At 50.5% G+C, this 27590-nt stretch overlaps 1 protein-coding gene and 1 long non-coding RNA gene across 5 annotated transcripts; one reads left to right on the forward strand and one right to left on the reverse strand.

Moving 5' to 3' along the window:
* Window positions 1-69: 69 nt before the first annotated feature.
* Window positions 70-20636, forward strand: LOC104698594 (protein DDI1 homolog 2). 3 transcript variants are annotated; one of them, XM_039565642.1, is made up of 10 exons: window positions 70-262; window positions 4895-5024; window positions 5989-6219; window positions 8104-8230; window positions 10042-10169; window positions 10705-10833; window positions 11583-11686; window positions 12098-12287; window positions 16415-16477; window positions 16571-16632. In XM_039565642.1, exons 1-9 carry the CDS (start codon window positions 125-127, stop codon window positions 16429-16431), a joined length of 1194 nt encoding a protein of 397 aa, XP_039421576.1. In that variant the 5' UTR covers window positions 70-124; the 3' UTR covers window positions 16432-16477; window positions 16571-16632. The 3 variants fall into 3 exon arrangements, with proteins under 3 accessions (XP_039421576.1, XP_039421575.1, XP_019135547.2); XM_039565641.1 differs by lacking the exons at window positions 16415-16477; window positions 16571-16632 and adding an exon at window positions 14464-14678; XM_019280002.3 differs by lacking the exons at window positions 70-262; window positions 4895-5024; window positions 5989-6219; ... (3 more) ...; window positions 11583-11686; window positions 12098-12287 and having other exon boundaries at window positions 16571-20636.
* On the reverse strand, window positions 19671-27261 carry LOC109143285. 2 transcript variants are annotated; one of them, XR_002043342.2, is made up of 4 exons: window positions 27004-27261; window positions 25522-25810; window positions 24984-25117; window positions 19671-24715 (listed from the first exon to the last, which is right to left on the reverse strand). It is a non-coding gene; the product is annotated as an uncharacterized LOC109143285 (long non-coding RNA). The 2 variants fall into 2 exon arrangements; XR_002043341.2 differs by having other exon boundaries at window positions 19671-25117.
* Window positions 27262-27590: the final 329 nt, after the last annotated feature.

Consider the following 27590-nt stretch of genomic DNA (forward strand, 5'->3'; position numbering starts at 1 on the left):
CTCTTCGATTGGTCCGGAGGCCGTGATTGACGTGGGCGCCTGACCGGCGGGGCGGGCGCTTTGCGACGGCGGCGCTTGACGGCGGCGGCGGTGGCGGCGGGTGCCGATCGGGGCGGGGGCGGCCATGCTGCTCACCGTGTTCTGCCTGCGCCGCGACCGCTCCGAGATCACCTTCAACCTGCAGGTGGACGCCGACTTCGAGCTGCAGAACTTCCGCGCCCTCTGCGAGCTGGAGTCCGGCATCCCGGCGGCCGAGAGCCAGGTCAGGGCCTGCCGGCGCCCCGAGCGCCGGGGAGGGCCCGGCCGGTGCCCCCGGGTCGGGGTCCCCCGGGCTGGGAGCGGCCGTGTCCCCTTCTCCCGCAGGGTCGGGGTCCCCCGGGCTGGGAGCGGCCGTGTCCCCTTTCTCCCGCAGGGTCGGGGTCCCCCGGGCTGGGAGCGGCCGTGTCCCCTTTCTCCCGCAGGGTCGGGGTCCCCCGGGCTGGGAGCGGCCGTGTCCCCCACGCCCCGCGGGGTCGCGGTCCCGGGATCCCCCCCGGCCGTCTGGAGTTTGGGGTTGTTTGGGGTGGCGGGTCCCTCCCGGTGCCTCCCCTCGCCGACCTTTCGGGTTTGGGGAGAAACCCCTCGCTTTTCGCTCAAAATCCTCTCTGGAGAGGGCTCCGAGTCCCCGGTGACTCGTGGTCCCTCCGGGAAAGGCTCAGTCCGCGCCCGCCTCGCAGCTGAAAGGGGGAAAATAATGTGGGTTTGTTTTGGTTTGTTTTATGTTGAGGTTTCGGAGGAATTTGATGCTTAAACGGGGCAGGAATTGGAGCAAGGGGAACAGGAGTCGGAGCGCGGGGAAAGTGGTGGCCCGTGGGCTCCAAACACCCCGGGAAACGGGGCTGAAATCAGTTCGGGAAAGGGTTTATTTATCCCACCAAACCCCTGCCCGGTCTGGGGCGGAAAGGGCACATTGAGTCTTTTCCTCCCTTTTTTCCACACAGGTGTGGGGACCGAACAGGCACATCCGTGTGGTTTTCCCAGCAAATATCCCTCTCCAGCCCAGATCCACGGCTCACTCGCGTGCCAAAACATGGGGGAGGCTGCGTGTGGGGGCGGCTCTGGGCCATCTGTCTGGGGTTTGCTCATGTTTTGGGTTCAGTCCCACGTTTTTGGCCGTTCCTCCCCGTTTGTCCTGGGCAGGGCGGTGTCGGCTCCTTTTCTCGGCGCCGGCCATGCCTGGCAGAGTTTGTGGAGTTTAGTGGTGGTGGCTTTTGCTTCCCGAGCCTTTTCCCAGTCTAAATTAACAAAGTGATTTTCCGGCCAAGCCGAGATTAGTCAGCGCTGGAAGAGCTGCTGCAGGGGCAGCCCTGGAGCTGGAGTGTTCCTCACCCAGCAGGTTCCCGACATTTGGCTTTCCCTCTGCCGTGGGAGAGCCTTGTTTTTTGGAATGGGAGGTTGGTGTTGAGAGAGAAACAGTCTCAGAACAGGGGTAGAAAATCCGGGTAGGGTGGATTTTCTTTTAGGAAAAAATCTCTTGGTTTTGGGCAGGTGGAAAGGGAGAACCCACCTCACACAAAGGTTCTGTGCTTCAGCAACCCTCCCGTGGCTGTGTCACAACCACCAGTGAGCTCCCAGATCTGGGGACAGCCCCTGAGTGGGGGACTCTGCGGTGGCTTCGACATCTCCAGGCATGAACTGGAGCATAAACTCCTCACTGTCACCTTTGTCCCTTGTGTCATGGTAACCTGCAGCTCTGGGTCTGATTTAGGATAACGAGGGGTCACTTCTCCGTGTATTTTTTGTCAGGAGTTCCCTTGTTTGAGTTTTTCCAGCACAGCTGACCTGTGTGGGGTTTGGGTGCTGCCAGCCCCAGGCAAGGGGAGCAGCGCTGCGCTTTTGTAGCCACCCCTGCCTTCCTTCTGCTCATCCATCTGCCACTCGTGCATCATCCTGTGCCGTGTCGTGTCGCGTTTTCAGGCAGTTATTTATCGCTCCTCTCTCTTCTCTTTCTGCCTGGCGTTTGTGAGGTGTTTTTAGGACCTTCAGTGGGGAGAACAGGTTGGACGTCAGGAGGAATTTCTTCATGGAAAGGGTGGTCGGACATTGCAAGGGGCTGCCCAGGGAGGTTTGGAGTGCCCATCCCTGGAGGTGTCCAAGGAAGGACTGGACGTGGCACTCAGTGCTCTGGGCTGGGGACAAGGTGGGGATCTGGCACAGGGTGGACCTGATGATCTTGGAGGGCTTTTCCAGCTTCAATGATTCTGTGAGAAAGTTATAAAGATACAAGTTATCAGTGAAGCAGCTCCTTGTGTGGAAAGATTTTGCGTTGTTATACCACAAATAGGCGGTTTTATGTTTACCAGACTTGGCTGTTTTCTGCCCTTTTTCCCCAACCAAGGTGAACCTTGCATTGAAGGTGCTGTGTTGGCATGAGAAAGGATGCATTTCATCGTAAGGGTTGTGCAGGGTGAAGTGAACCACTGTGTGTGGAGAAGGGTTAATCCCAGCCTTGTTCTTTGCTGGTTTGGGCAGTGAATTCCGGGTGCTGCAGTCTGGGGTGGGGCAGGGAGCTGTGAGGTGTCCGAGGGACAGCTTCGGGCACAGGTCGGTGAGATAACAGAGGTGGCTGCCGGTGGCTGTGGTGATAAGAGGAGCAGGGCAAGGAGAGGGGAAACGATCTGACTTTCCACAGTCTCCTCCACACACCAAGGCTGTGGCTTTCCTGGAGAGGGGATAGGAGGCTCTCAGCAGAGCCACACTCTTCATTCCCTCCCTTCATTTATTTTTTCTCTGTGCCCTCCCTCTCCTGTACCATGTTCAAGAATATTTGATGGGTCCAGGATCTGGCTTGATTGATGGCTGCAGGTGGTATCCAGCGCTCCTGGTTGGGGTTCCCTGCTCCACGGGGAGGTTCTACCCTCTGGCATCAAGCACAGTGAATCCATCAGTGCCTGCATCCCTGTCTGAGTCTCCTCCAGAAGAACCTGTGTCTGGTGCCTGCCAGCCAGCAGAACTGCCACGAACCAGACAATCAAAAGGCAGCAAAATCCAATCAGTTTGTTTTAAGAGTGGAGCGGAATGGGTCAGAAGTGGATTAACCCGTGATGCTAATGGACGTGGCGCAAGTGCCAGACGCTTAATTCATTGTCTGGGATGTAAGGCCAAATGCTCATAAATCCAATCCCAGCAAGATGACAGAGGTAAAGCCTCACTTAAACTGATTAACTCGTCTCTTCCAGAGTGTCTGTGCGGGGAATCTGCCATTTCAGATTTGGGTGTGCAGCTGGGATTTATGACACACTGGCTGTTGCTGCGGCAGCACCGACTCAGGCCGGTAACATGAGAGGCTGCGCCGGGGCTCTGCCAGCACCAGCTGACCTTGGTTGTGCCAGTGGTGTCGTGTGGGGTAGAGACCAAACACCTTCAGAGCGCTGCACATGGGCCCTGGGAGGGACCTGGCTCGTGAGGTAGCGCTGAGGCTGCGCACTGTGGTGGTGGGGAGGAGGTAGGGAGCTCGTGCTCGGTTCCATCGTGTGTCTTTCCCTGATTCTGTGATTGCTGCCCTAGGGGGTTCTGGTCATTTGTGCTCCTCCTGCCTTGCCTCATTTTGGCACTGCTGCTGACAATGGATCTCCACTGCTGAGTGCCATAGGGAGAGTCTGTGTAAGGTTTTGGAGTTGCTGGAGTGAAGCAATGAAAGTCTGTAATGTCATCCAGACCTTAAGACAGGTACTGATTGGTTTTTTTGGATGTTGTTGGATCTGCTCCCTGTGATAGCATCAGGCAGAGCCCCAGCCCATCCACGCTGGGACTGCAAAAGCTTCTCCCACGAGGCTCAGCCAGTCCCGACCTGTGGCAAACGTGTTGTTGCTGAACTGGCCTTTTCCAGCCCCAAAGACACGGTTTGGCTAAACAAGGTGGTGAACATGAAATTTGATTGTGTGCCTGAGGGGTTTAAGCCAAGTTCTCGGTGCTCTGGACTGCTGCCAGGGCAGGAGGTGGTTGGGCCGATCTGCCTGGTCTCGCTGTGCTCCAGCGACGGCACAGAAACCTTGGTGTTGCCAGATACCATTTCTGGGAGCTTCTGTTCCAGCTTTATTTTACATTTTGGGCTTTCCCATAACTTAGGGCCTCTAGGTATTACAGGTCTGATGTTCATGGAAATGTTCCGTGGGGATTATTCACCTTTATCTCAGTGTTTTTATGTTTAGTCTGTGGACCCCTTGTTAAACCAGGTTATCAAAACAGAAGTGGATGTGAGTTTGTGTTTTATAGTCATGAGAAGTTCATTCCCTCCATGGGACTGATGGCAGTCTTGGGAGCAATGCCTTTGGGTGCTCCGAGTCTGGAGAGTTACATCACTGGAGTGAACTGGAAAGCACTGAGCTAATGATTGAGGTCCCCGTAAAACTGGTTATTCTGGGGAGCCGAGTTGTGGGAAGAGGCAGAATGATGGATGTTGGGCTGGATCATCCCTGGATCTACTCAGATCGGCGCTGCTGGCATGTCTGCAATTGGTCCGGGGTCAGTGGGTGCTGACTTGGGGGCAGGGAACGCTGCAGGAAACGTCCGAGGCTTGTGTAATCATAGAGGTTGGAGTTTGGGAATGTGGGCAGACAGTCCTGGTCAGGACTTGCTTCCCTTTAATGATCTTGGCCTCTGATCTGGGGAGACCAGCCCTTTCTCTGTGGCTGTCAAACCACGGCTGGATTTCAGCAAGACCAACCCCATGTTGTCCAACCACGAATGTGTCAAGGCCCTGCCATGCCTGAGGCCGGGCCTGTGAGGACATCACACCTTCCCTTCTGAAGCTTGAGATGGATCTGGAAGATTTACTGGAATGTTTTTTTTAACATCTTGCTTTTTTTTTAAACTGTTTCTCTGCTCGGTGGTGCTGGTGGCTCTCCTGGCACAGATTGTTTATGCGGAGCGGCCGCTGACCGACAACAACAGGTCCTTGGCCTCCTATGGCTTGAAGGATGGGGATGTGGTGATCCTGCGCCAGAAGGAGACGGTGGAGCCACGGCCTTCCATGCGCTTCCCAGGTGAGAAAGGCTCTGTGCCAACACTGTCTGAGATTCATCAAGACTTACCCAACACCAGCTCCTGTCAGTGTCCTTTAGCACCTTCTATGCAAAGCACTGAGGGAGGGACAGTGGCTGGGATGAGTCAGGGGGCTTGTAAATGACCATAAAGGCTTCTGATTTAGTGTTTTATTCTGAGGAAGCCAGTACCATTTTACTTTTTTTGGGGGGAAGTGTGGAGGCAGTGAGGAGGTGACTGGTTCAGAACAGGTTTGGTAAAGGTGTGTGAGGTCTCCTACAGCCACTGGTTCCCTTCCTGCTGGATGTGATGGCACAGTTGTGTGAGTGGCTCAGACCCAGGAACAGCCTCTATGGACATGTGTCCTGAACCTGCCCTGTGGCAAGTTCCCTGAGGAGCCACATCTTGCCAAACCCGGTGGCTCGATCATGTGTGCATCTGGGAATGCCCTGTGCCTCTGTCCTGCCTTCCACAGCCACTCCTAGCAAATCCCAGTCATAAAATATCCCTAGAAAAGGTGCCACAGGCTGAGAAGGGCATGGGAGCATTGCTGAGGTCCTCGTCCTGCCTCAGCTGGAGGATGGGTACCTGCAATGCAGGTCTGCAGGAATGTTACTACTTTTTTTTTCCCCTGCTTTTTTTTAACCCGAGAGACTCCAAAGTGCCTCAGAGCCACTGGGTTTAGCCCTGCAGTCCCTCCATGAGGGATTCACGTTTGTGGAGCTGGGAATAGTCAGCAAGTGCATTTCAGGGGATTAAAAATGGGGCAGGCAGACGAGACCAGTTACATAAATGCGCCAGCGTTGCTAACCCAGTAACCCGGGGACGCGGCTGTGCTTCCGACACAAACTGCTGCTCACAGAATCTGCTCTCGTGCAGCATTAAGGGGCAGCTCATCCTTCCCATGGTTTTTCCAGCAGAATTGTAACCACGAAGCACCGACACCTCTGCTCTTCCTCCCTGCAGGTCTGCCCAGGATAGATTTCAGCAGCATCGCCGTTCCCGGGACGTCCACGCAGCAGCACCAGCCCCCGGCGCAGCGTCCTCGCCCATCGCCTCCGGACGCGCCGTCGTTCCCTCAGGGCCTGGACAACCCGGCGCTGCTGCGGGAGATGCTGCTGGCCAACCCCCACGAGCTGTCCCTGCTGAAGGAGCGCAACCCGCCCCTGGCCGAGGCCTTGCTGAGCGGAGACCTCGGTGAGCTGGGCTTGGAGCTGGTCAGGGTTGGCTCCCATCATAGGCAGCCCCGGGTGTTTAGCGCTGGGATGTGCTGCAGGCTCCTTGATGGTGCAGATAAAAGGTGCCAGTTGGGAGCACTCAAGGCAGAGTTCCTCCATTTCTGGGTGTATTTCTTCTGCTTGGCATCTTTAATATCCTCTGTCTCCTACTCGGAAATATCAGATGCACAGATGATTTGGGTGTCTGTGAACACAAGTGGCTCAGCTCCTGATTTTTACACTAAGACACGCTCTTAATGCACAATTTTGAATAAAGGTGGTGTGTTTGGTGCGTCCCAGATCCTGCTGGGACTCAGCAGAGAGCAGCACGCGCCCCAGCTCTGTCCGTAGTGATCATGTGCTGTGGAAGTGAATCACAGAAAGGGAGAGGGAAAGGAACAAGGAAATGGTGTCTTTTAGGAACTTTCTCAATAGAAATAGTCAAACGTGTGAGTTTCTGTTAAGCTTGGAAGTGTCCGCATGTTCTGGGCACAACTGAAGCCTCGTCCTTCACTTCCTATGCAGCTGATGTTGGTCCCTCATTCTTCCTGTGGTGAAAGATTTGAACTCCGGTGTCCTTTCAGTGTGAAAAGAGAGGAGTTCTGGGTAGCAGCAGATGAGCTCCTGAACCTTTGCAGGATGTTTAGTTGGGAGATAAATCCTGTGGAGTTTGGAGAAATAAGTGAAGAGAAGGAGCTTCTAGCAGGAGACTTTATCAACTTTCAGGGTTACATCCGAGTGATTTCTCTCTGTCAAAGGAAGCCAGAAAGGAACTTCCATGGATATTGTCAGCCTGTTTAGTTTTAAACTCTGCCTTTAGTTCATATCCAGAGCTGAAGTCACATTCTTTGCACTCTCAGGCATCTTCAGGCTTCTTGCTGGGAGTTTTTCCCATCACCTTGAACAGGGATGCTGCTCTTGGCATGGGAAACCAGAGGTTAAGCCAAAGACACCCAGAATTGGCCCCTCTGCTGTTCTGCCTGGTCAAGCTTTGACCCAGATGTTCATTTTCAGTCCCAAATCGCCACACTGGGCTGTCAGGAGGAAGTGGTTTGGGCTGGTTTTGCCCTTGTCGTGCTGCACTGCTGCTACTGGCAGTGTTTGGGCACAGATCCAGTTCAGCTCTAGCTTGGATTCCCAAATATCTGCATAGATCCGTGCCCTGTGGCTGTTCTCAATGAAGGCACCTGCTGTACAAAAGCCTAATTTCAAAAATCCAACAGTCAAACATACCCAGTGCCTCCCTGAGCACATAGCAGCCTTTGAGCCAGAGCTGCTTCCTGGGAACGGCATCCCTGGAAGCAAACCCAAACCCTGCATGTGTACAGACCTTCACGGACTGCCAAGTCCTTTTGGGGACGTACGTGATCCCATTCAAGTAGTAAAAAATGGCCAGAGGCCATTCAGAAAAAGTGGGAATCTAAAAACTGTGGTCTTAAAATGTGCATTTAGACCTAGTGTCCTGGCTAGCACCTCCTGGTTCCAGTGGTAGGCATTCGTCTTTAGGGATTACAATCTCTGGCTTTGCCACATTCCTTGGCTTTGAAGGAAGTTTTGTCGTTAGCTTTTGCTAATTTTTCCCTATAAAAATATATGTGCCAGGAAATTGAGTTTGATTGTGCAGTGTTTGGGTAGGGACATGAGGAGAATGAGCTCTGTCCAGTTGCTTTTCATCTCGGCAGGTTCCCAAGCTTGCCACTGATCCTCTGAGGTCCATCCGTGCCGCCCTCAGAGGAAGCTTTTTTCCGTGTGCTGCTGAGTCTATTCCTCAGCTGGCATCAAAAGAAGCATTTGCTGTGCCAGAATTTGATTTGCAAGAGTAATTTCCAGTAAAAAGCATTTCTTTATCTCCTCATTCCCGCAGAGAAATTCACCAGGGTGTTGCTGGAGCAACAGCAGGACCGAGCTCGGCGGGAGCAGGAGAGGATCCGGCTCTATTCCGCTGACCCCTTTGATCTGGAGGCACAGGCCAAGATAGAAGAAGACATCAGGTAACAAACCAAAGCGGCTTGCAGGCTTTGGGGGTCCTCTCTGGGGAGAAAAAACTGCTGTGTGCTTCTATCCATGGTGTTTTTTTCCTCAGAGAAGGCAGAATCTAAACACATTCCTTGTATCAAGGCGTTTGTTTGCAGGGCAATGCTCTGGGTCACCTTTGCATGTGGGAAGGTTGGGATTTGGGAACATGTAGGTGCACCCCATCCTTTAGATGTGTCCAGCTGAGATCACAGAGCGTTGTTCCCTGTAAGGGTGGGGAGGCCCTGGCAGAGGTTGCCCAGAGAAGCTGTGGCTGCCCCATCCCTGGAAGTGTTCTGGGTTGGACAGGGCTTGGAGCAACCTGGGATAGTGGAAGGTGTCCCTGCCCATGGCAGGGGGTGAAACTGAATGGTCTTTAAGGTCTCTCCCAACCTGAACCATTTTGGGATTGTGTGATACGAGGTGACAGCACTGTTGTCTGTGCATGTGATGTCTTGGAGCTGCCTGAGCTGGTCCGCTCTGAGACTGGAGCACTTGTGGAAAGCACATCTCCTCTTGAGAGGTGCGACTCCAGTGCCTGGGGCGTGTTTTGAACCCAAGAGCTGGGCTGGTGTTGTCTCCCAGCTGAGCTCTGCACAGCAGCACAGTGTCATTTCTCCCAGCTGCCCTCAAGATTTGGTTTTGCGTTCTGCTGATTGTTCTGTGTCTGGCTGATTCACTGATGAGAGGTTCTGCAGAAATGAATTTTGCACATCAGCTCGCTCCTTCTTGCTGCCTTCCAGATGTAACTGTGTTGGGCTGAGGCTTGATTTCTTCAGCTGAGTGGTAAATCCTTGAGTCGGTTCATGGCCAGTGGCTTTCCCCAATAACAAAGTGTCTGTCTGGTACAGACCCATTGTTGGTCAGAACCAAAATTCACTGGCGCTAGGAGTGGTCTCATGTTACAACTGACAAGGTGTTGGTGCCAGATAAACACTCAGCAATGCAGAAAATAGTCATTTGTAGATAGTGAAACATTGCTTGGAGGCACAGGAATGCTTCCCTTCTTCCTTAGATGAGGCACACATAAAGGGGATGCACCCAATGCTGTTTGGGAACACTGGGCTGAGCCGTCCCCAGGTTTCATACCCCACTCAGTGAAAAATGAAATTACATCAAAATTAGAGCCTTTTTCCCCTTTTTGGGGAGATAAAGCTGTTTCGGATGCAGTCACTACGGATACCCATCACTTCCAGGATTATCCTGGGGCTGCCAGGGACTCCTTGAAGAGCAGTTTTTCTGTTGGCTTGAATTTGCACCAAGGGCTGGTGCTCCTGGTGGTGTTTTTTCTGCTGTTTTGCTCACCTCCCTCCTTTCCTATGCCTGGAAAAGGAAAGATACCAGGGAAACCAGAGGATTTTAATGTTCAGCTGCTGTGTGGGATTCCAGTGATGTAGCTACTGGCAACATCTCCGTGTGCCCTCGGCATGAGTAACGAATCCACAGGTTTTTTGCTCTGAGTTCTCCAGGTTATCGTGGATGGCAGGTTCCTATTGGCAACACAAGGCTGTCAGGAGCTGAGGGGTGAGTTAGGCTGGGGTTGGAAGCGGTAGTGGCTGCTGAGGAGTGACTCAGTGTCTCTGGACTAAGCTGAGATCATTCAGAGCAATCCTCAGCACCAAGGCCTGTGTTTCACTAAGGAAGCGACCTTTGCTGTGGTTTAAATGTGTGTTTGTAAGGTGAGCAGCAGCAGGTGGGATTTCCAGGTCCGTCTGTGAGTCAGGGGGATGTTACAAGGTCTGGTTGACAGACATTTTGATTTTTTCTCTCTCTTCTCCACAAAATTCAGGCAACAAAACATTGAAGAGAACATGACGATAGCGATGGAAGAGGCGCCCGAGAGCTTTGGGCAGGTGGTGATGCTCTACATCAACTGCAAAGTCAACGGACACCCCGTGAAAGCCTTTGTGGACTCAGGTGCTTTCTCCACACTCTCCTTTCTGTCACTGAGGGCAACAGTAAACATTCCAGTAGTTTTCCCAAAAAATCCTATAACAAAGCACTGCATGACAAGATTTTGAAGTGCTTTACTGAATCCTGAGCCCAGCCTGGGTGAGCAGAGCAAATCGTTAGGAGAAGCAGTGTGGGAACACCCTGGATTAGGGCTCCTGGGAGAGTTTCTGGGACTGCCGTGCCTGGAAGGTCACTGCTGTGTGTGTGTCTTATCTCATTTTGCAGATGGGGGGATTTCACGCGCCTTTAATGTGGCGGTTGTCATCTACAGTCCTCCAAGGGGAAGTCCTTGGGGTTGTTCCATCCCTACAGTAATGGTCAGTGCTGACCCATGTGTGGACAGCCAGATCAGCACAGTGGGATTCACAGGAAGCCTTTATGCCCTGGGGCAGGTGGGTTGGTTTCCCAGCCACTGAGTGCCAGATCTTAAGCTCTTCCAGGAGAAAATATAAATTCGTGCTGAGCTATCGGGATTTAACACGAGTTCTGTCGCTGGTAGGTGCCCAGATGACCATCATGAGCCAAGCCTGTGCTGAAAGGTGCAACATCATGAGGCTGGTGGATCGGCGGTGGGCTGGCATTGCTAAGGGTGTTGGGACACAGAAAATCATTGGCAGAGTGCACTTAGGTAAGTACTGGCATTTTTGGAGCAGCTTTAGCAGGGGTTTAACTGCATTTCCCGCAATCTTGGCACCGAGGAGTGTCTGGGTTGGTGCTGTAATGGTTAGAAGCTCCTGCAGAGTAAAATCAAAGTGCATCTGCAATGTGTTTGTCTTGGGCACAGAACTCTGTTTTCTGTCTCATTTAATGCTTTATTTTAATGGCATTACTGTAACACTTTGAGGTGAGGGAGTCCCAGCTCCTGCACACCTAGAGGAGATGTTCACTGGGGGCAAAACCTAAGGTGAAACACCACAACCTTGCCCATTTTGGGTGGGACTGCTGGGCAGGGTGAGCTACTCAGGAAGGGTTCCAGTGCAGTGCAGTGTTTGCTGTTCCTTTGGAAAGAGAAGCCTCTCCGTGCTCTTGTGCAGCTTTTCTGGATGGAGGAGATTGTCCTTATTACTGAAAAATCGAATCTGTTTGCTGTTGTTGCTGCTTAGACTTGTGCTCTAATAAACTGTTTGTAGCCCCTCAAGCTTGGAGGGTCAGAGAAGCAGGACTCGAGGTTCTTAGGCACACTGGCTTTTAAAATAATTAATCTGGGACCATGGCAGGCCTGGCAGTCCTGGGGCTTGCAAAGGGCTGGACTTTTTGTGACCAAAACAGTGCATCAGAGTGCTGCTTTCAGATTTGCCCAGACCTTTCCCTGGAGGTGGAAGAGCAGAAAGCAGTTTTGTTGTGCTGTAGTGGGAACTTCTCTCCCTTGTGTTTCAGCTCAGGTGCAGATCGAAGGGGATTTCCTGGCGTGCTCCTTCTCAATCCTTGAAGAGCAGCCCATGGACATGCTCCTAGGACTGGACATGCTTAAGAGGCATCAGGTATCAAAACCTCTTTTGAAACAGTTACCTGGCTCTTGCAGGTTTAGTGAGAAGTGCAACATAAATGCCTGGGCTGGGAATTCATTAGGATTTTTCTGGGGAGAGGTGATGGTGGATTATCTTCCAGCCTGGAAGCACGTAGACTACATCCATCATGGACAGTTCTGGGGTGCCTGGCTGCTGCCTGGAGCCTTTTGCTCTGATCAAAGATGCTCAGAGCTTTCCAACTGAATGATTTATTCCAAATTGAGTCAGACAGGGCCCTTTGCTTAGAGCTGATACTCCTGGCCCACCCTTACCTGCTGTGAGCCATTCCCATTGGAGGCAGATTGCCTGACTTCGTGTCTCCCTTTTTCTCTGGGAACTGCCTGGCTCTCCGCAGGCCCCTGATGTCTCGCTGCTCTTTCGCAGTGCTCCATTGATCTCAAGAAGAATGTGCTGGTGATCGGCACCACGGGCTCGCAGACCTCGTTCCTGCCCGAGGGCGAACTCCCCGAGTGCGCGCGGCTGGCGTACGGCGCGGGGCGCGACGACGTGCGGCCCGAGGACATCGCCGACCAGGAGCTCGCAGAAGCAATACAGAAATCCGTAGAGGAAGCAGGTACCGGCAGGAGCCCAGTTGAAATAGGAATCCGTGTATTTTTTTTTGCTGCATGTGAGGATGTCTGTGAGCAGTTCCCTTTCCAGCTCCTGGGAGCAGCATCAACCAGTAAAGGGTGGAGAGAAGGGGCTTTATTGTTGCTCGTGGCCTCTGAGTGCACTTCTCTCTTCCTTTCTGGGCTGCAAAACCTGCATGAAGGCACAGGGGCTGTTCGCTGTTTAATTTGTGCTTTCCCTGCAGCTTCCCACACGCTCTGGTTTCCTGGCTTTCAAGGTGTGGAGGTTAATGGTTGTCTGTGGCCGGGATCACATTGTAGTACCCAGCAGGGACGTGGCTCAGCTGTGGTGCTGCTGCAGCCTCGTGTGAGCACAGCTTTGGGGAGGCTTCCCAAACCCTGCTCTTATTGGCTGCACCACGTAAAAATAGAGCAGCTGTAGTGGTGACAAAAGTTCATGACAATTTTTAGAATTCGCACTATTTCAGCATTTTTCCCTGGAATGGTGCTCGTGCCCTTGGAGGGGGAATTGCCTCCTTGCAGATGCTCTAAGTTTCGAAAGCTGAATTCATGTCCTCAGCCTTAAACGTGACCTGCAGAGAGAACTTTCACCTTCCTGCAGTTTTGTTCCCAGTATCTCTGGAATCCAAACGCTGCACGGGTGCTGTGACTGGGCTGCAGGGGATTTTGGTGGCTGCAAAATTTAGTGAAGTAATTTTATTTTCAGCCAAAATAGCTGAAAGTCGAGTGATGAGCCAAAAACGGTTCAAAACTCAGATTTTCTGTTCAAGTCCTCCCTTAATTCAGCTTTTAGCTAAAGGGAAAATTAATTTTTTTCCCTGCTGTTCCAGAGGAGCTGTGAATACCTCAGGGTGTATTCCTTAAGCCTTTTCCAAAACTTCTAAAGATAACATTTTATATCCAAGAGTTCTCTAGAGACCTTTGAGTTTTACTGCTCATTTTTCTTCTGACAGAATGCAGTAAGTTCTGCTTCCTACACACATGTAGAACTCTTTGCTGGGTCAGGTTTAAGCTGATCAACATTTTTGTTGCTAATTTTTTAAGACTCTAGCATGCCCATATATAAAATTGAAATGAGATAAAAAGATTTAACCATATATGTAATATTAATATTACATATATATTTTTATATATTTGTTAGATACTAAAATTTGTATATATTTAACTACATATATATATCTATCTATATGTCTATATAGACGTATATATATTTCTACAGCTGTATCTATCTAATTGAAATGCACTGAAATTTTTCTTTAACACTTCTCAGTTACTGTTTGACAACCCAAAGAGTAAGCAGTTAGTTACAAATAATGAAGTTAATAACATTAAGGGGAGCACAGGACTGTGCTTGTTGCTCCTTTTGGCCAATTTTCTTCCATCCTGAGAATATAAGTTTTCCAGAAATGCAAAACACCTCGGAAGGAAGGTCTGGCTTTAATGAATCAGTAAGAAATAGTTTAAATGTGTGACTTTTCTAGCCAAATTTGAACGTTTATTAACTCAAGTTGCAGCCAATAGAGAGAAACACAAACATAGGTTTGACCTTGTGATCGGGTTTTGACGTTGCTAAAGGTCAGGCTCAGGAGCTTGGGCTCTTGTCTGTTCCCACAGCCTGGCAGGTGTAAATATTAGTTCTTTTCCTGTTAAAAATTGTAGCCTGATGAAGCCTGGGTTAGCTTTTGGAATATATTTCATTTTTGGATGAGACTTTGCAGATATTATAGTTGATTGGATTTAGTTCTCCGTTGAAAGGGTCAAATAACACAGCCCTAACTATGAGTCTTTACAATAAAAACATTTTAGTAGAGTTTTTTAAAAAGAAAAGTGCCTGAAATAACTTAAATCCAAGCTGCTTATGTACCACATACAGTTCTAAGGACCATGAGCCTTTGTTCAGGCTAGTCAGCACTCGGACACTTGCCGTTGATGCTGAGCCCTAGAGAAATATAAAAGATTTATGGGAATAGGAAATCCATTTTGTGTGTTCACTTAATGCTCACAGAACACCAAGGCACAGAACTGAAGTGGCTCTTGTTCAGATTGACTGTGACAGTCCTGGTAGTTCTAGACACAGTACCAGCCTCTGGCCCACAGGCTTTTGTTGGCTGTATCCTAAAATGTCAGCACATTCTCTCTTTCTCTCTTCCAAAACTTGAGTTGCTGCTAGGTGGTGCCAAGAAAACCAGGAAAGGAAAAAACAGAAAATGGAAGAACAATAGAAAGAGAATGTGATGCAGCTCCAAAGAAGCTCAGCTCCCCGCAACATGTGTGTTCTTTTATAACAGCAGGAATTTTTGCTGGCTTCCAGGAGATGGTACAACACAAATGGCTGTGTGCACCTGGAGGCTATTAAAGTGCTTGTTTTGAATGCACCTGGATTATCCTTGAGCTTTATTTAATCCCCTGAAGCCCACTTTAGGGAGCTTCATGATTTCTGTCAGCTGCCTTGCTGGTGGTTCAGCACCTATGGAAGGCAGCGAGGTGGAGTCCTGGTGGGGTTCACTGGGATCCGGGTCCCAGTCCTCATTTATTTCTGAGGGCTTGATGCTCTTTTGTGCCAATTTCCTACTACTGGGCAGCTTGGTGATCATGGACGATTACAAGCCTGGCAGCAAAACTGGAGCTCTTCTGCTGAGGAGGAAGTGTAGCCAGGCAGTTCATCCCACACACACCTTTTCATCCAGGCAGCCTCAGTCCAAGTCACTGCCACCACAAACAACTCAGGCTGTTCCTGGTACAGAGAGGAGTTTATCCCTCATGGTGCACTTTGTGGGGAAGAGTTTGTTCCCGGTTTTAGCTGGACCAATATCCCTGGTGGGGCTGGGATTCAGCTCCTGTGGATACCCCAGGAGAAGGATGACACTGAGGAGTGCTTGGCAGAAAACCAGCTCCTGCTGCTACCTACATGTGAATCCCTGATGTGTTTGATCAGACCCTTATTAACGATCCAGCGGGTCAAAAGACAGTTCTGCTTTCTCCCTGAAGGGTTGGTTTAGGAGCAGAGAACATGAATGTAATCATTCCACATAGAAACAGAAAGGATCCATCTAGTTTTCATCCATATCCTCTGTCACAAAGCTCTTTCCCACCCTTAGGAAAGATGAATAGTGGGGTGGTGTCACTGCACTGGTTTTAATTAACAGAGGATAAAAGGAACAAGGCTGAGGAGAGAAAGACAGATTTCTGTTGTGTTGTGGAATTAAAACAGAATCCTGGCTGGAGGTGTGGGCATGGTGAGCTGCCCCAGTGCTCATGTAAAAAGAGACTCCAGGAAAACCAGTGGTGTGTGTTTAAGACCACTGAGTTTGGGAAGGGAAAGGGCAGCAAATCACAGAACACCTGTGACCCTGGGCAGAGCAGGGCTGTGGTGGCAGGACAGGAGCTCCTGCAAAGTTGTGTGAGTGATTTAACGAGCGTGAGAGCGCTGATACATCAGCAAGATTAGACTGTCAACAAGATAAGGTCACTTAATCTCCCCCGATAACCACAGCCAGTGTTTGGTGCTTCTGATAGAGATCTGCAATTCATCTGTTCTCTGTGAGGACAAGGAAGCAGCAAGCTGGGTTTGACTTCTGGCTGCTTCTCCTTTGCTTTGCTCTTCCCAGCCTTGGGCAGCAGTTCTTTTGGGGGATTTCTTTCCCCCTACAATCTGTACACCTCCCTTTTGCAGCTGGCTGGTGTTTGGTCACCTTCTCTTGGGTCTGATGGCACTGCTGGGAACATAACCCAAGAACTGTGTTGCCATCTCAGTTCCTATATCCCTGAAACATGTCTCCTGAGTATCTCCAGCCAAAGGGAGAACAGACCAGTATGGCACTAGACACGTGTTACACTGTGTAGAGTTTACCAAGTGTGTAGTATCATCCACAGACTCCTCTGTGGTGTAGACAGTACAGAACAGCCTTTAAATTGTGCTCTGGCAAAGTTATTTTTACCTTGATGTGCCGAATTTGCCAGGCAGAATCCTCCTGGGAGGCAGGAGCTCCTGCAGCTTCCGTGGCGTTGTGCCGGACAGTTGGGAGGGGAGCTGTGCAGGACTGTAACCATGCATGGTGTGTGCTCTGAATGCTAACACGAGTTTGGTGTGTTTGTTTCCTAATCCAAACAGAACGCCGGAAGCCTTGATGCATGTAGTGTGTGTTTACTGCAGCTGGAGTGGGCCACAGACCAGGTATTTAGAGCCACCCGTTCCAGTTTGTGCTGCCACACTGTGAACGGTGCTTCTGCCGTGTCCTGACTGCTCCTTTCCTTCTGTCTTCCATAGAGAATAGTGACAAAGAAACTACCTCACTGGAAATGCCCTCATTACCAGCTTCTGATGGGTTTCAAAATCCAGTCCAGTCTTCAGGACTAAATTCCAAGATCTGTAATCCCACAAATCAATTACTTGATCGTTCTGTCTCTGCCCCTGCTTCAATTTGCTCATCCGAATCCAGCCTTGCAGAGCCCATTGATCCTAGAGCCGTCAAGACTTTTGACTCTTCACCTGAACACCAGATAACCCCAGAAAGAGAATATCCTCTGGTATTGCAGCATCATTCCAATAGCTCTTCCTTGGCAAATAATGACCCCTCTCCACACACTGGGGATGGAACCTGCCCCAGTTCAGCTTGCCTTTCACAGAAGACACTCAAAGAAACATTTAGTGCTGACATTTTAAAGGAATGTAATGCTGAAGAGCAAGATCATGGTCAGGAACATCCTCTGGAAGTGACAAAAGTCAATTTGGCTGACACTGCTGCCAAGCACAGGCAGAATAAAGATGTCTGTCTGTCTTCAGAGCAGGAGCAAAAACATGAGCTTCCCACAGACCATCGGACGTGCAAAGAGCCAGAAAAGGAACATCTTGAGGAGCAAGCTGAGACAACCGACCCAGAACCTCCTTGCTGTGTTGGTGGGGTTGAGAAACCTGCTGTGGCAGAAGCCAAGCAGCCAGAAAATCCTCCCATGGAAATGAGAGATGGACGGGAGAGAGCAGGTCTTTCCTGTGTGAAAAGGAGTATCCAACTGTCAGCCTCCTGTAGCCATGTGCACATGGAAGCCTCCATGGAAATAGATGCAGTGGAGCAGGCTGCAGCTGAAGCGCAGAGCTCAGCAAGGGAGCAGAAGCAGCAGACTGAGAGCAGACGTATATCCAGCCTGAACTCTGATGCCTTCTCCATGGAGGTGGAGTTGCTGAAGTCTCCATCCTCCTTGAGTGATCCGCTTTCCACCAGTGATGTCCTGCAGCCTAAAAGCACTAGTGAAACTCCTGCAGAGTATCATGAGTTGGCTAATTTGGCAGCAGACAGCTCCTTCCCCTCCAGCATCCACCAGCTGGACACGGATCCAGGAAGACCTTCAGAAGAGCCATGTTTCCCTCTAGCATCAGCCTTGAAAGAGCTTCACAAACTCTTGGTTATCAGTCGGAAAGGAGAATGTAAGATCCTTGCCTCGGAAGAAGTCTCACAGCTGGAAGTGGTTCACAGAGAGCCAGCAGTGCAGCAGAAGGGACTTCCTGAAGGTGAGCAGAAAGGCTCAGATCCAGCCAGCCAGGAACAGAGCTGTTCCTTTGCTGAGGTGAGGTCTGAGGGTGGAGGAGCAGAGGGGAGCCAGCCTTGTGATTCTGGCAGAGAGCATGTCAGCACTGGGCCTATCAGTCCAGGGCAGCCTGTGCTCGGGGGAGATACTTTAGAGAGGCAGAAGGGTTCAGGTAAGAGCGATGTGGTCATGGTGAGTTCTGCAGCCACCCCTGGCCAGCAGCAGAGCCCAGAGCAGGGGGAGGTTTTGGCAAGAGCTTCTCAGAGTCCACCGAGTCCAACTTCGGAGCAAAGCACACCTGTTTCCTCCACACCTGCTTTGGGCGAAGGTGCACTACAGGATACTCAGAGCCTGTTCACAGGAGCACCTGGGAGAAGTGGCAGTGCTGCTCCGGAAGGTCCGTGGCCGCTGGCTGGGAGTGAGGAACCGCTGCTGAGCCCCCCAGCCGCCTACACCAGACTGACCACACGGGCTTCTGCACCCCCTGCTTTCCCTGCCGCTGATGTTGACCGAATCCTCGGTGCTGGTTTTACCCCGCAGGAAGCTCATGAGGCCTTGGAACAAGCGGATGGAAACGCAGATCTTGCTCTTCTCATTTTGCTAGCCAAGAGCATTGTTGTTCCTACATAACGGAAGAGGGAGCTGACTGGGGGATCTTTTCTTCTACAGGAGTATCTCAATTACACACCACAATGGACGAGCAGAATGTTGAGCCAGATTTTTTTTAATTATTCACAGCCAAAGTAACATGTCTCTTCTGTTTCACTCATTAGATTTGGGCCTTGAAAAGAAAGAAAACATCTTGCATTGTGTGGACAGGATAGCTTTTAATCATGCATACTGGATTAAAACTACTGGTTTTATTTAAATGTACAATTTTAGAATGAGCTCCAATGCTACAAATAAAAAGCAGCAGCCACTGTGCTCACTGCCCTGTCTGGCACAAAGCAGGTTGTGACAGGAATTAGCCACACGTGCACAGGACGGGAGGTGCACACCGAGTCCAGTGTGGACTCTGGATTTGTTGCAGTTCCTTGGAACCCAACATGCAGCTGTTGAAATTATTCTGGCAGCTACTGAAGGTGTGTAGATGCTTATGGATGTGTAAGGCTTTGCCAGAGGAGTGAGGGGGTTTTGTGTGTGCATAGGGAAGGCTGATGCTTATTTTTGCCAAACCCTTTTACGCTTTGATTTAGAGTTGGACTCAATGATTCTTGTGTGTCCCTTCCAACTCATAATATTCTCTGATGCTCTTGGGCCAGTGTGTTCCAGTTTACAACATGGGGATAGAAGAAGGGAAGGGATAGAATTTGGTGCTACCAAAACTTATACGTTTTAACTTATTTGAAGATGTGCTGGTATTAACTGTAGGGACGGGGGAGGGAAAAGGAGTACTGACTTTTTTTTCTAGCCTTGCCCACATCATGTTTTTCCTCATGCAGAAAGAACAAGCTCAACCAGTTTAGGGCTAAACCTTAATGATGAATTTGTTTAACAAACCAACTGTGTGTTATGGCTCTAAATCTCCCTGTGCCCGGGGAGGAATGAACTTCATCTCAGTGGCTCCAAGCAGGGCTGTGATTGGAAGAAGGAAGAATCTGCTTTGCTCTGGTTTTTCTGGATGTCTGAGGTCGATTGGCCTCTCGGCTATGGAATGCCATGGCTGGGGGCTGCTGGTCTTGCACCTCCTTGAGAGCGAGGGCTCCCCAACAGGGTTCATGAAACAAATGCACTGACGTGGCTTCTGCATTACAACCATCGTGGCCTTCTGGGATATCTCTGGTGAGTCACCTGCGTGGTGAGGCCTCACCGAGGCTGTGCTGTAGGAAGCCCTTTCCAGATGCTTTTTTTGAGGGGGGGTGGACTCCTTTGTGATGGTCTGCAAAGCCCCAAAACTCTGTCAGAACTGGGGAAGGAAAGCGTGGCTGAAACCAAATTTTAAGTAGGAACTTTGATTTAGTCCCACTTGCAAATCTCAAAAGTGGCTTTGTGTTAGGTGTTCGTCTTGAACTTGACATGTTGAGCTAAACCTGGAGCAATGGCTCAGCAGCACCAGACACATTTTTGTTCATGGTTTCCATGTGGTGTTGTCGTTGTCTCAGGCCTGTGTCCTGGTGTTTGTGTTCCCTGTTGCTTTAGCAGGTCTCCTATGTGTGTGCTGGGCTGTTTTTATGCAGGTGGCATTTAAAAACAACACAGATTTGGTTTTATCTGTCACCTCACAGGAGTTTGTGCTGTCACTGAGTGCCAGTGTCAGATTTGCCTCAGACACTTGGGCAGCCAGGAGATCCTTTGGAGTAATGAAGGGCTTTAAGGCATTCTGCTGTCAAATGGAGTTTTTCCATGAGCTGGGATGGTACCATCCACACTTAGAGCTGTTTTGGCTTATATCCCTCTGCTTGTGATACCAGCAGCCAGCACTGCTCTGTGTGGGAAGCAGTGCTTGGCTGTCTGCAGCAGCATCCAGTGATTCACTTGAGGCTCTGCTCAAAATGAGTTACTGAGGCCAGACTGCGCTTTCTCATCTTCATGGGGCAGGTGGTAGAGTTACCCCTGCTGAAGGTTTGGTTTAGTATTCTTGCAATGAGCACCTCAAATCAGCAGAAGCCCCTCTGTGAAGGGCAACGCTGGAGCTGGTACAGGATTACGGTATCAGCAGGTCTCTCTAGAAGCCTTAGGAAATAGGATCTATCAGACCATTCCTGTCTGCATCTGGTTCACCATCAGAAGCAGCAGCAATGAGGCTCCCAGATCCAGAGTGACTTCAGATGGCTGTATCTGTATTCGCATGGTGTGGCTTGGTGAGGTGGAAGCAAGGGAACACGGGAGCCAGGGGCAGTTTGGCTCTCTTGGATGCAGGAGAGCTGAACCTGTGCCCTTCGCCTGCGGGTGGATCTACTGCCAGCTGCTTGGAGCAGCAGATGTTGCTATTCAGTGTTAGCTACTCAGTGTTGGCTACTCGGTGATAGCCCCTTGTGTCACCCTCTCTGTTTTAGAAGCCGTTGCTCAGCTGGGCCAAGTGGTGCTGCTCTGCACTAAGCTGGTGACAGGCTCTGCTCTCACAGCCACGCTGACTTAGGCTGCGCATCCAGAATTTATGCTATAAAAGCTTTAGAGCATCAGCCAATCTGCTTCAATGCTCACTTTTATTCCTTGTCAAATAGAAACTTTGAATCCCACCCTTCTGCCAAAGCTGTATGGAAGCATTTATCCATAGTGCTAGAATTCCGTGCGTAAGTCTCTCTAAACTGCTCGAAACAAACCCTGACCCGCAACTGATAAATATTTCTAAAACTCTTTTATCAAGTAGGTCCAAGCCTGGTGATTTAAATCTCTTAATTTCCAAGTCTTGCTTTGAGTGAATGGCTATGTGCTGCTAAATTACTTAATAATTTTTTTAGGAGCAAGATTTAGTATAAAATTGGGGCAGTAGTGAGTATTTAAGGTTAAAATAAAATGTAATAGAATGTGTGTTTAGCAAACGCTGTCTAAAACTTGTCTTTGTTTCAACGTGTGTCCTCTCTGCTGCATGCACACACACATCCTGTGTTCAGCCTGTGGCAGTCCGTGTGCTGACCTGGCCCACAGAGTGGGAGTATTTATAGGGAAGGAGGGATGGCAGAGTGCTATGGCTTATCGGCTACAGCAGGGGATAAAGGTACCACCAACAGCTGTTCAGGTTTCCAAGGAGCCAGGTATCCCGGCCTCAAATCAGCCACCTTGTTCTTTTCTGTTCCCCCTCCTCATTAACCACTGCTACAGTGTCCTAATGTCACATCACTTAACAAAGGGATTTCACCATGGAAGTCCAGCTCTAGAGAGTAAAGCAATGCTCAGAAGGTGCTTGGTAAAGCTCCCAGCACCTGTGGGGATCCATGTGGGTCTGTAGAGCTTCTTTCTGGGTGTGCCCTGGAGCCAACCCTGGTTTCTGAGATTTACTTTTTTCCTTAAAAATACCGAAGGAATTCACTTGGCCTCCTGGTGACTGCATGTTTGTGTACACAAGGCCGCAGGTGAACATAGAGGTGATGTTAAGTGAAATCCCAACATCTGGAAGTTTCTGGGCATGGGTAATTCTGACAAGAGGAGGGAATATTCCTGACGACCATCCCTGGCATGTTGACCTGCTGCAGGACAGAGCTGAGCTACGCTGTTAACGACAATCTCTGCCTCCTTGCTGTGTATGTTTAACTTTCTATGTAGACACTTGGTCTCCAGGACTGTTAACCTTGTACGTCCTCCATGTTTCCCTCTTCCTTCTCTCCCTCTTGCCGTCTCCTCTTCTCAAAAGTAGCAATATTTATGTGTACTTGCTGAATGCTCAACTTCAGATCAGTTTTCTGTAAAACTGCCATTGACGAACAAAAGGAGGAGCAGGTCCTAGAGGTTTCTTCACCAGACTTGGACTTCTTGCCAAACAGCTCCCCAGAACTCTTAACAGAAAATCAAAGAGGAGAAATCCAGAGGTATTTCTGCCTGCCTCTCTCAGAAGTCAGCTTGGGAAACGGGGCCGGTTTCATGTCCATCATTCCCCTCTGAAGCGCCCAAGAGATTTCTTCCTGCACTGTGTAGACGAGGCTTAGTCTGTGATCCAAAGCGCAGCGGTTTGGGTCACACTTTGACTGATGCTTCAGAGTTTTACAGACTCACTTAGGGAACTTGAGAGAATCAATACTCAGGAATCCTAAAGCTGGTTGCGTTTTGTGTCATTGACTCTTGTGGGCTGAACACGCTGCAGCCTCGCAGGCGGCTGAAGAGAGGAGTGGGTGTGTCATCAATGGGATGTGGTTCTGCCCAAAGTAATACACACTTGATTCTTTTTTTGATTTTTTTAATATTGGGGGACTGTTTATCAACAAATTATGTGTAAAAAAAAATTTGATATTTTAAAAAAGTTGAATAAACACTTTATCATAATGTTGCTTGGTTGGTCTGTCTGTATTTCTGAGGTTGGCAGTTCTCTACTCAAATCCTTCTCTGCCTTTTTTCCCAAAGCCAGTGGATTTTCCTTAACATAAATGCTGCCATTTTGAACATAATGAGTAGAAATCTGTGGGTAAAAGGATTCCAGTTGGGAGGGCCTGAGAACAGGCATGAGAAATTCCTGTATTCCCTTTACTTTGGGGATGGGCTGTTGGGCCCTTCATGGAGGACTTGGAAGAGCATCAGAGTAAACACAAAATGTAGCACTTGGCCATGGCACTGTCTGCTGGGAAGGTGATTGAGACGCTCCTTGTCTCCTACTTAAATACCTCATTTCCAGCCCAATTAGAAGATGGTTTTATTTTTCTGGAGCTGGAAGCTAATTTCTTGGGACATTAAAAATATTGGCATTTAAATCCCTGGAAAGCTCATGAGAGTTTTAGTTAGAAATAACCTTTTTGAAGTTCCATTCTCGTAGTGTCACATAGTAGAACAGGTTTTAGAAAGGAGGAGTAGAGGATATTCCTCCTCTGAAACTTGGGGTATAGTCACTAACCCTAAGTTCCTCTCATGGAGGAGCACTTCCTTTTTCAGATCCAGAAAACTTCCACTTTTCCTTGAGACATCACTGAGGTTTTGGCCATTTTAAATCCCTCCTAACCAGAGCTGTCGGTGCTGGTACCAGGTAAGAGAGATACAAACACAGTGGGTTATGATTCAGTGGCTGTGACAAACTGGGCAGTGGTTTCCTCTTCACATGTTCAGAGCTCTGCACGTGATGCTGGTGTCGCTGTTAGAGCTAAGTGAGGTCTTTGATTATGAGGCAAAATCACATTTTGAATTCAGCTCTCAGGGTGGGAAAAGGGAAGGTTTGATGTGTGGGCTGCTACAGCCCCATCATACACTGGCCAAAGGGTTGCTGCAATTTCTTCTGCTGGGAGATGATTTAAGGACTGAACACTCTGGTTCAAAACTATTTTGAGCACTTGGGCCTTGTTTGTTCTGCTTGATGAAGATGGTTTTATTTTGGTAATGTATAAAAATGAAGATTAATGACACAGTTGTGTCCATGTTTGGGATTGTCCCAGTTTGAATTGGCCTGATGTCCTGAAGCTGAACCAAGGGTAGGCTGTGGCTGCCCCATCCCTGAAGTGTCTAAGGCCAGGTTGGGTGGGGCTTGAAGCAACCTGGGATAGTGGAAGGTGTCCTTGCCCATGGACATGGGATGAGGTTTAAGGTCCCTTCCAACCCAAACCATTCTGGGATTCCATTAATTGGGGCATTGGCACCCTGAAATCTGCAGCCTTTATAGAGCCAAGAGAGGGTCAGGCCGTGTGCAATAAAGGTACACTCCCAGTTGGTGTTTTCCTTTGGTTATCTTTTGTGGGCCTTCAGGAGTAGAGGTCTCTCCTAAAAACTTCCTGCACAGGTCTGGAGTTTAAAAATAACAACTGAAGGTATTTTGAGCAGTCACGTGGATGCAGCGGCTGCATTAAGAGCAAGAGTGGGATGCAGAGAGGTGAGTGTTCCTTCCTGCAATTTCCTGCCCCAGAATAGTTCAAGGAATGGTCAGCAGAAGGAACATGACTGAGCCATTGCTCAGGAATTCCGCAGTGCCTCCCATCAGCCCTGGTGTGGCTTTGCCAAGGTAACCACTTTTTGGGCAGGTTTGTCACCAGAATGGGATTTGGGAAATCCTGCTGGCCCACCTGGCTTTTGATTCACTGTGACGGTACATTGATTATCTGCTCTGCCTCATTCCCTGGGGATACACTGGGGGTGCTGGGACCCCTGGAAGTGTACCCACTCCACTATGACATAATTACCTCCAACAACCATGCGTGCTAATTACAGGGTGCTGTCATGATTGCCAATAAAGCACTGAGTCACACAGAAGGATGTGAGTGGTTGGTGACTGAAATCCTTTCCAACAGCCACTGCCAAAGGAATGTCTGGTTCCCAGTCTCTGTTAACAAATGGAAATGGGAAGGAGTTTAAAACCAAACCACTTGTGCCTGGCTGTGGAAATGGAGGTGTGCTCACAGGCCTCACTGTTGACTTACCCTTATAACCCAGCAGTTTCTTCCATGATTTTCCTAATACTAATTTTTTTTCCTGCTGGAATCCACAGTGCTGCAATGTTTCTTATGCCTCTTTAATTTCCCCCCCGATCACTGGGAGCATTACTGAGGTGCCCTATGACTGCACTGCGTTAGGTGGTATCTTGGGAGTACCTTGCATGTAACACAGCTTGCTGCAGGAGGTGATTCCTCTCAGTGACTCGCTCTGTCCTTCCTCGCTCTCCATCCATGACAAGCACCTGATGGCTATTTTCCTTGGGGATCACGTTCTCCATGCCAACTTCAGGCTGCAAATATTGAGCAAAGAGTTAAAAATCTCTTGGGAAGAGGGTGGGAAGCAACCCAGCACGTAGTGGGAGTGGGATGGATTCCCCCAAGCTTTTCTGAGGAGGATTGGAGCTGTCTAAATGCTGGGAGCAGGGAATTTTCCACGTAAATCCATAATTGGGTGGTGGGTGCTTTAAGGGATTATAACCAACTCGTTTTACTTGAAGTAAAAAAAATACTTGGGGCATTCAAAACATTCAGGAAAACAGCAGGACACCAGGAAGTCTGTTCCACAAGAGAATCCCAGAGTGGTTTGGGTTGGAAGGGACCTTAAAGCTCATTCCAACCCCCATGGGATTATACAGGTGTAGATGCTGCACCTGGTGCCTCTGGAGCAATGAGGAATGCAAATGGATGCACGTACCTGCTGGTGCTGTACAGCTTGTTTGCCTTTATGCTTTAAATCCTAAAATCCACCAGGAAAGAATAAACTGGCATGTGGGATCTGTTGGGCTGCTTTAAAAGGAGATGACTTCAGTCTCTCCAGTGACTTGCTGGGGATCAGGCTTGGATGTTTCAGGCTCAGGATTCGCTCCATTCCCCCCCAGTTCAGCAGGAGAGAGTCACCTTCCTCCCCACATGCCAATACAAGCTCTGATCCTGGGGATCTTCCTTAATGCAATGTTTCTGCTTCTCCAGAGGCTGGTGGGGAGCTGGGAAAAGAGTTTTTTGGTTTGGCTCAGTTCTAACCCAAGCACTGTTCCCTTCCTTTCCCTTCCCTTCCCTGGGAGTTTCTCCCATGGTTTCCAAAGCTGTTAAACTGGCTGGGCTGTTCCTGCAGGGAAAGCGCAAGCTTGGCTGGTGTGGCTTTTCCATCCAAGCCCTTGCTCAGCCCTTTCCTTCCCTGCCAGCAGGTTATTTACAGAGGAAGGGGTGGGAATGGCAGGGAATGCACTCCTGGAAGCTGCTGGCTTTCACATTTTTAATTGCTTTTACTTTCAGTTCCATTTTCAGTTACGAGGGTCGGGTGATTCAGGCGCTAAGCCAGCCCCAAGTCACAACCCTTTACCTCAACCTCAGGTTTTATTTATAATTTATCTTAAATCTTTGTACCAATTCCCATCTCTGTCCTGTGATGGCAAGTGGGGCTTGTATTTGAGGTTTTTAGGAGCTTTTCCCACCAATGGAGGCTTGGGCTGGAACAACAATGTGGCCCATTTTTGGATCCATGGTGCCACCCAGCACAGGGATCCCAGCAAAGAGCTGGATCCCCTGAGATCAGAGCAGAACTGAAGGAAGCAGTGCTGAAGCCTGAGGTGGTGGGATGCCATAGGGATCCCCCACTTTTCCCTCACCGATTATTTCCTTTGAGACCAGTGCCCCAAAGTGCAGCAAAGCTGCAGGCTGGGCCCTGGTGGCTGGTGGGCACCTCATGTCCCAAACCCACTGTGTGTCCACTCAGCAGGCACCCAACAGCACTGTCCCCTCCTGTCGCCCTGGACTGTGAGAGAGCCAACACCATCTCCCCTTATTCCCATCACATCCCTCCTTGCTGTGAGGGAATCAATGCCACCTTCACTTGTGTTTCCTCACTGTCATGGGAGTTCCAAATGCATTCTCCCCTCACAGAGGTCTGGGCCATGATGGACCCAAAACCACCTCCCCTCATGCCCCTCAGTGTCCCCAGTGCCATTTCCCCCCACATCCCCTCATTAATCCCAGGGCTGTGAGGGAGCCAGTGCCACCTCCCTATATGCCTTCACCGTCCCCAACATCATCTCCCCTCATGTCTCCTCACTGAGCCCTGGGTTGTGAGGGACCCAGTGCCACCTTCCCTCACTGTCCTCCGTGCCACATCCCCTTGCCTGCCCTCACTATCCCCTCAACTGTTTCCAACGCCATCTACCCTTGTGTTCCTTCACTATGCCCAGCGCCACCTCCCCTCACGGGGTCACGAGGGTCCCACCACCATCGCCGCGGGCGCCATTTGGGGCGGGCTGGGTTCAGCCGGGCTGGGCTCGGCTGTGTTCGGCTCCACTCGGCTCTGTTCGGTCTGGTTGGGCTCGGCCGTCCCGGCTTCGGCTCCGTTCGGCCCCGCTCGGCCCTGTTCGGCTCAGCTCGGCCCCGCTCGGCCGGGCTGGGCCGGTGCCGTGCTCCCGGGCGGGGCGGGGCGGTCCCGTTGCCGGCCCAGGGCGGTCCCGTTGCCGGCCCGGGGCGGGCAGCGCCGCTCGCTCCCTCCCTCCGTCCCTCCCTCCCTCCCTCCCTCCCTCCCTCCGCGTGACCTCAGTTCCCGGCGGAGCGGGGCCCTACCGGGGCTCGGCTGCGCTGCGCTCCCGCGGGGCCCGCTCGCCCCCGCGCCCGGCCATGGCGCGCTGAGCGCCGCGGAGCCGCCAGCCCGGGGCCGGCCGGGGCAGCCGGCAGGACGGAGCCGGCAGGACGGAGCGGGCCCGGCGGGCGGGACGGCGCTCGGCCTGCGCCGGGCGGGCGCGGCGG

Source organism: Corvus cornix, chromosome 27 (genome assembly GCF_000738735.6).
Source record: "Corvus cornix cornix isolate S_Up_H32 chromosome 27, ASM73873v5, whole genome shotgun sequence".
Taxonomy (NCBI): Eukaryota; Metazoa; Chordata; class Aves; order Passeriformes; family Corvidae; genus Corvus; species Corvus cornix.

What these genes read in the sequence shown, in the direction of transcription:
- LOC104698594 (XM_019280002.3), top strand. Translation starts at nt 16,603, where the DNA reads ATGCCCTCATTACCAGCTTCTGATGGGTTTCAAAATCCAGTCCAGTCT.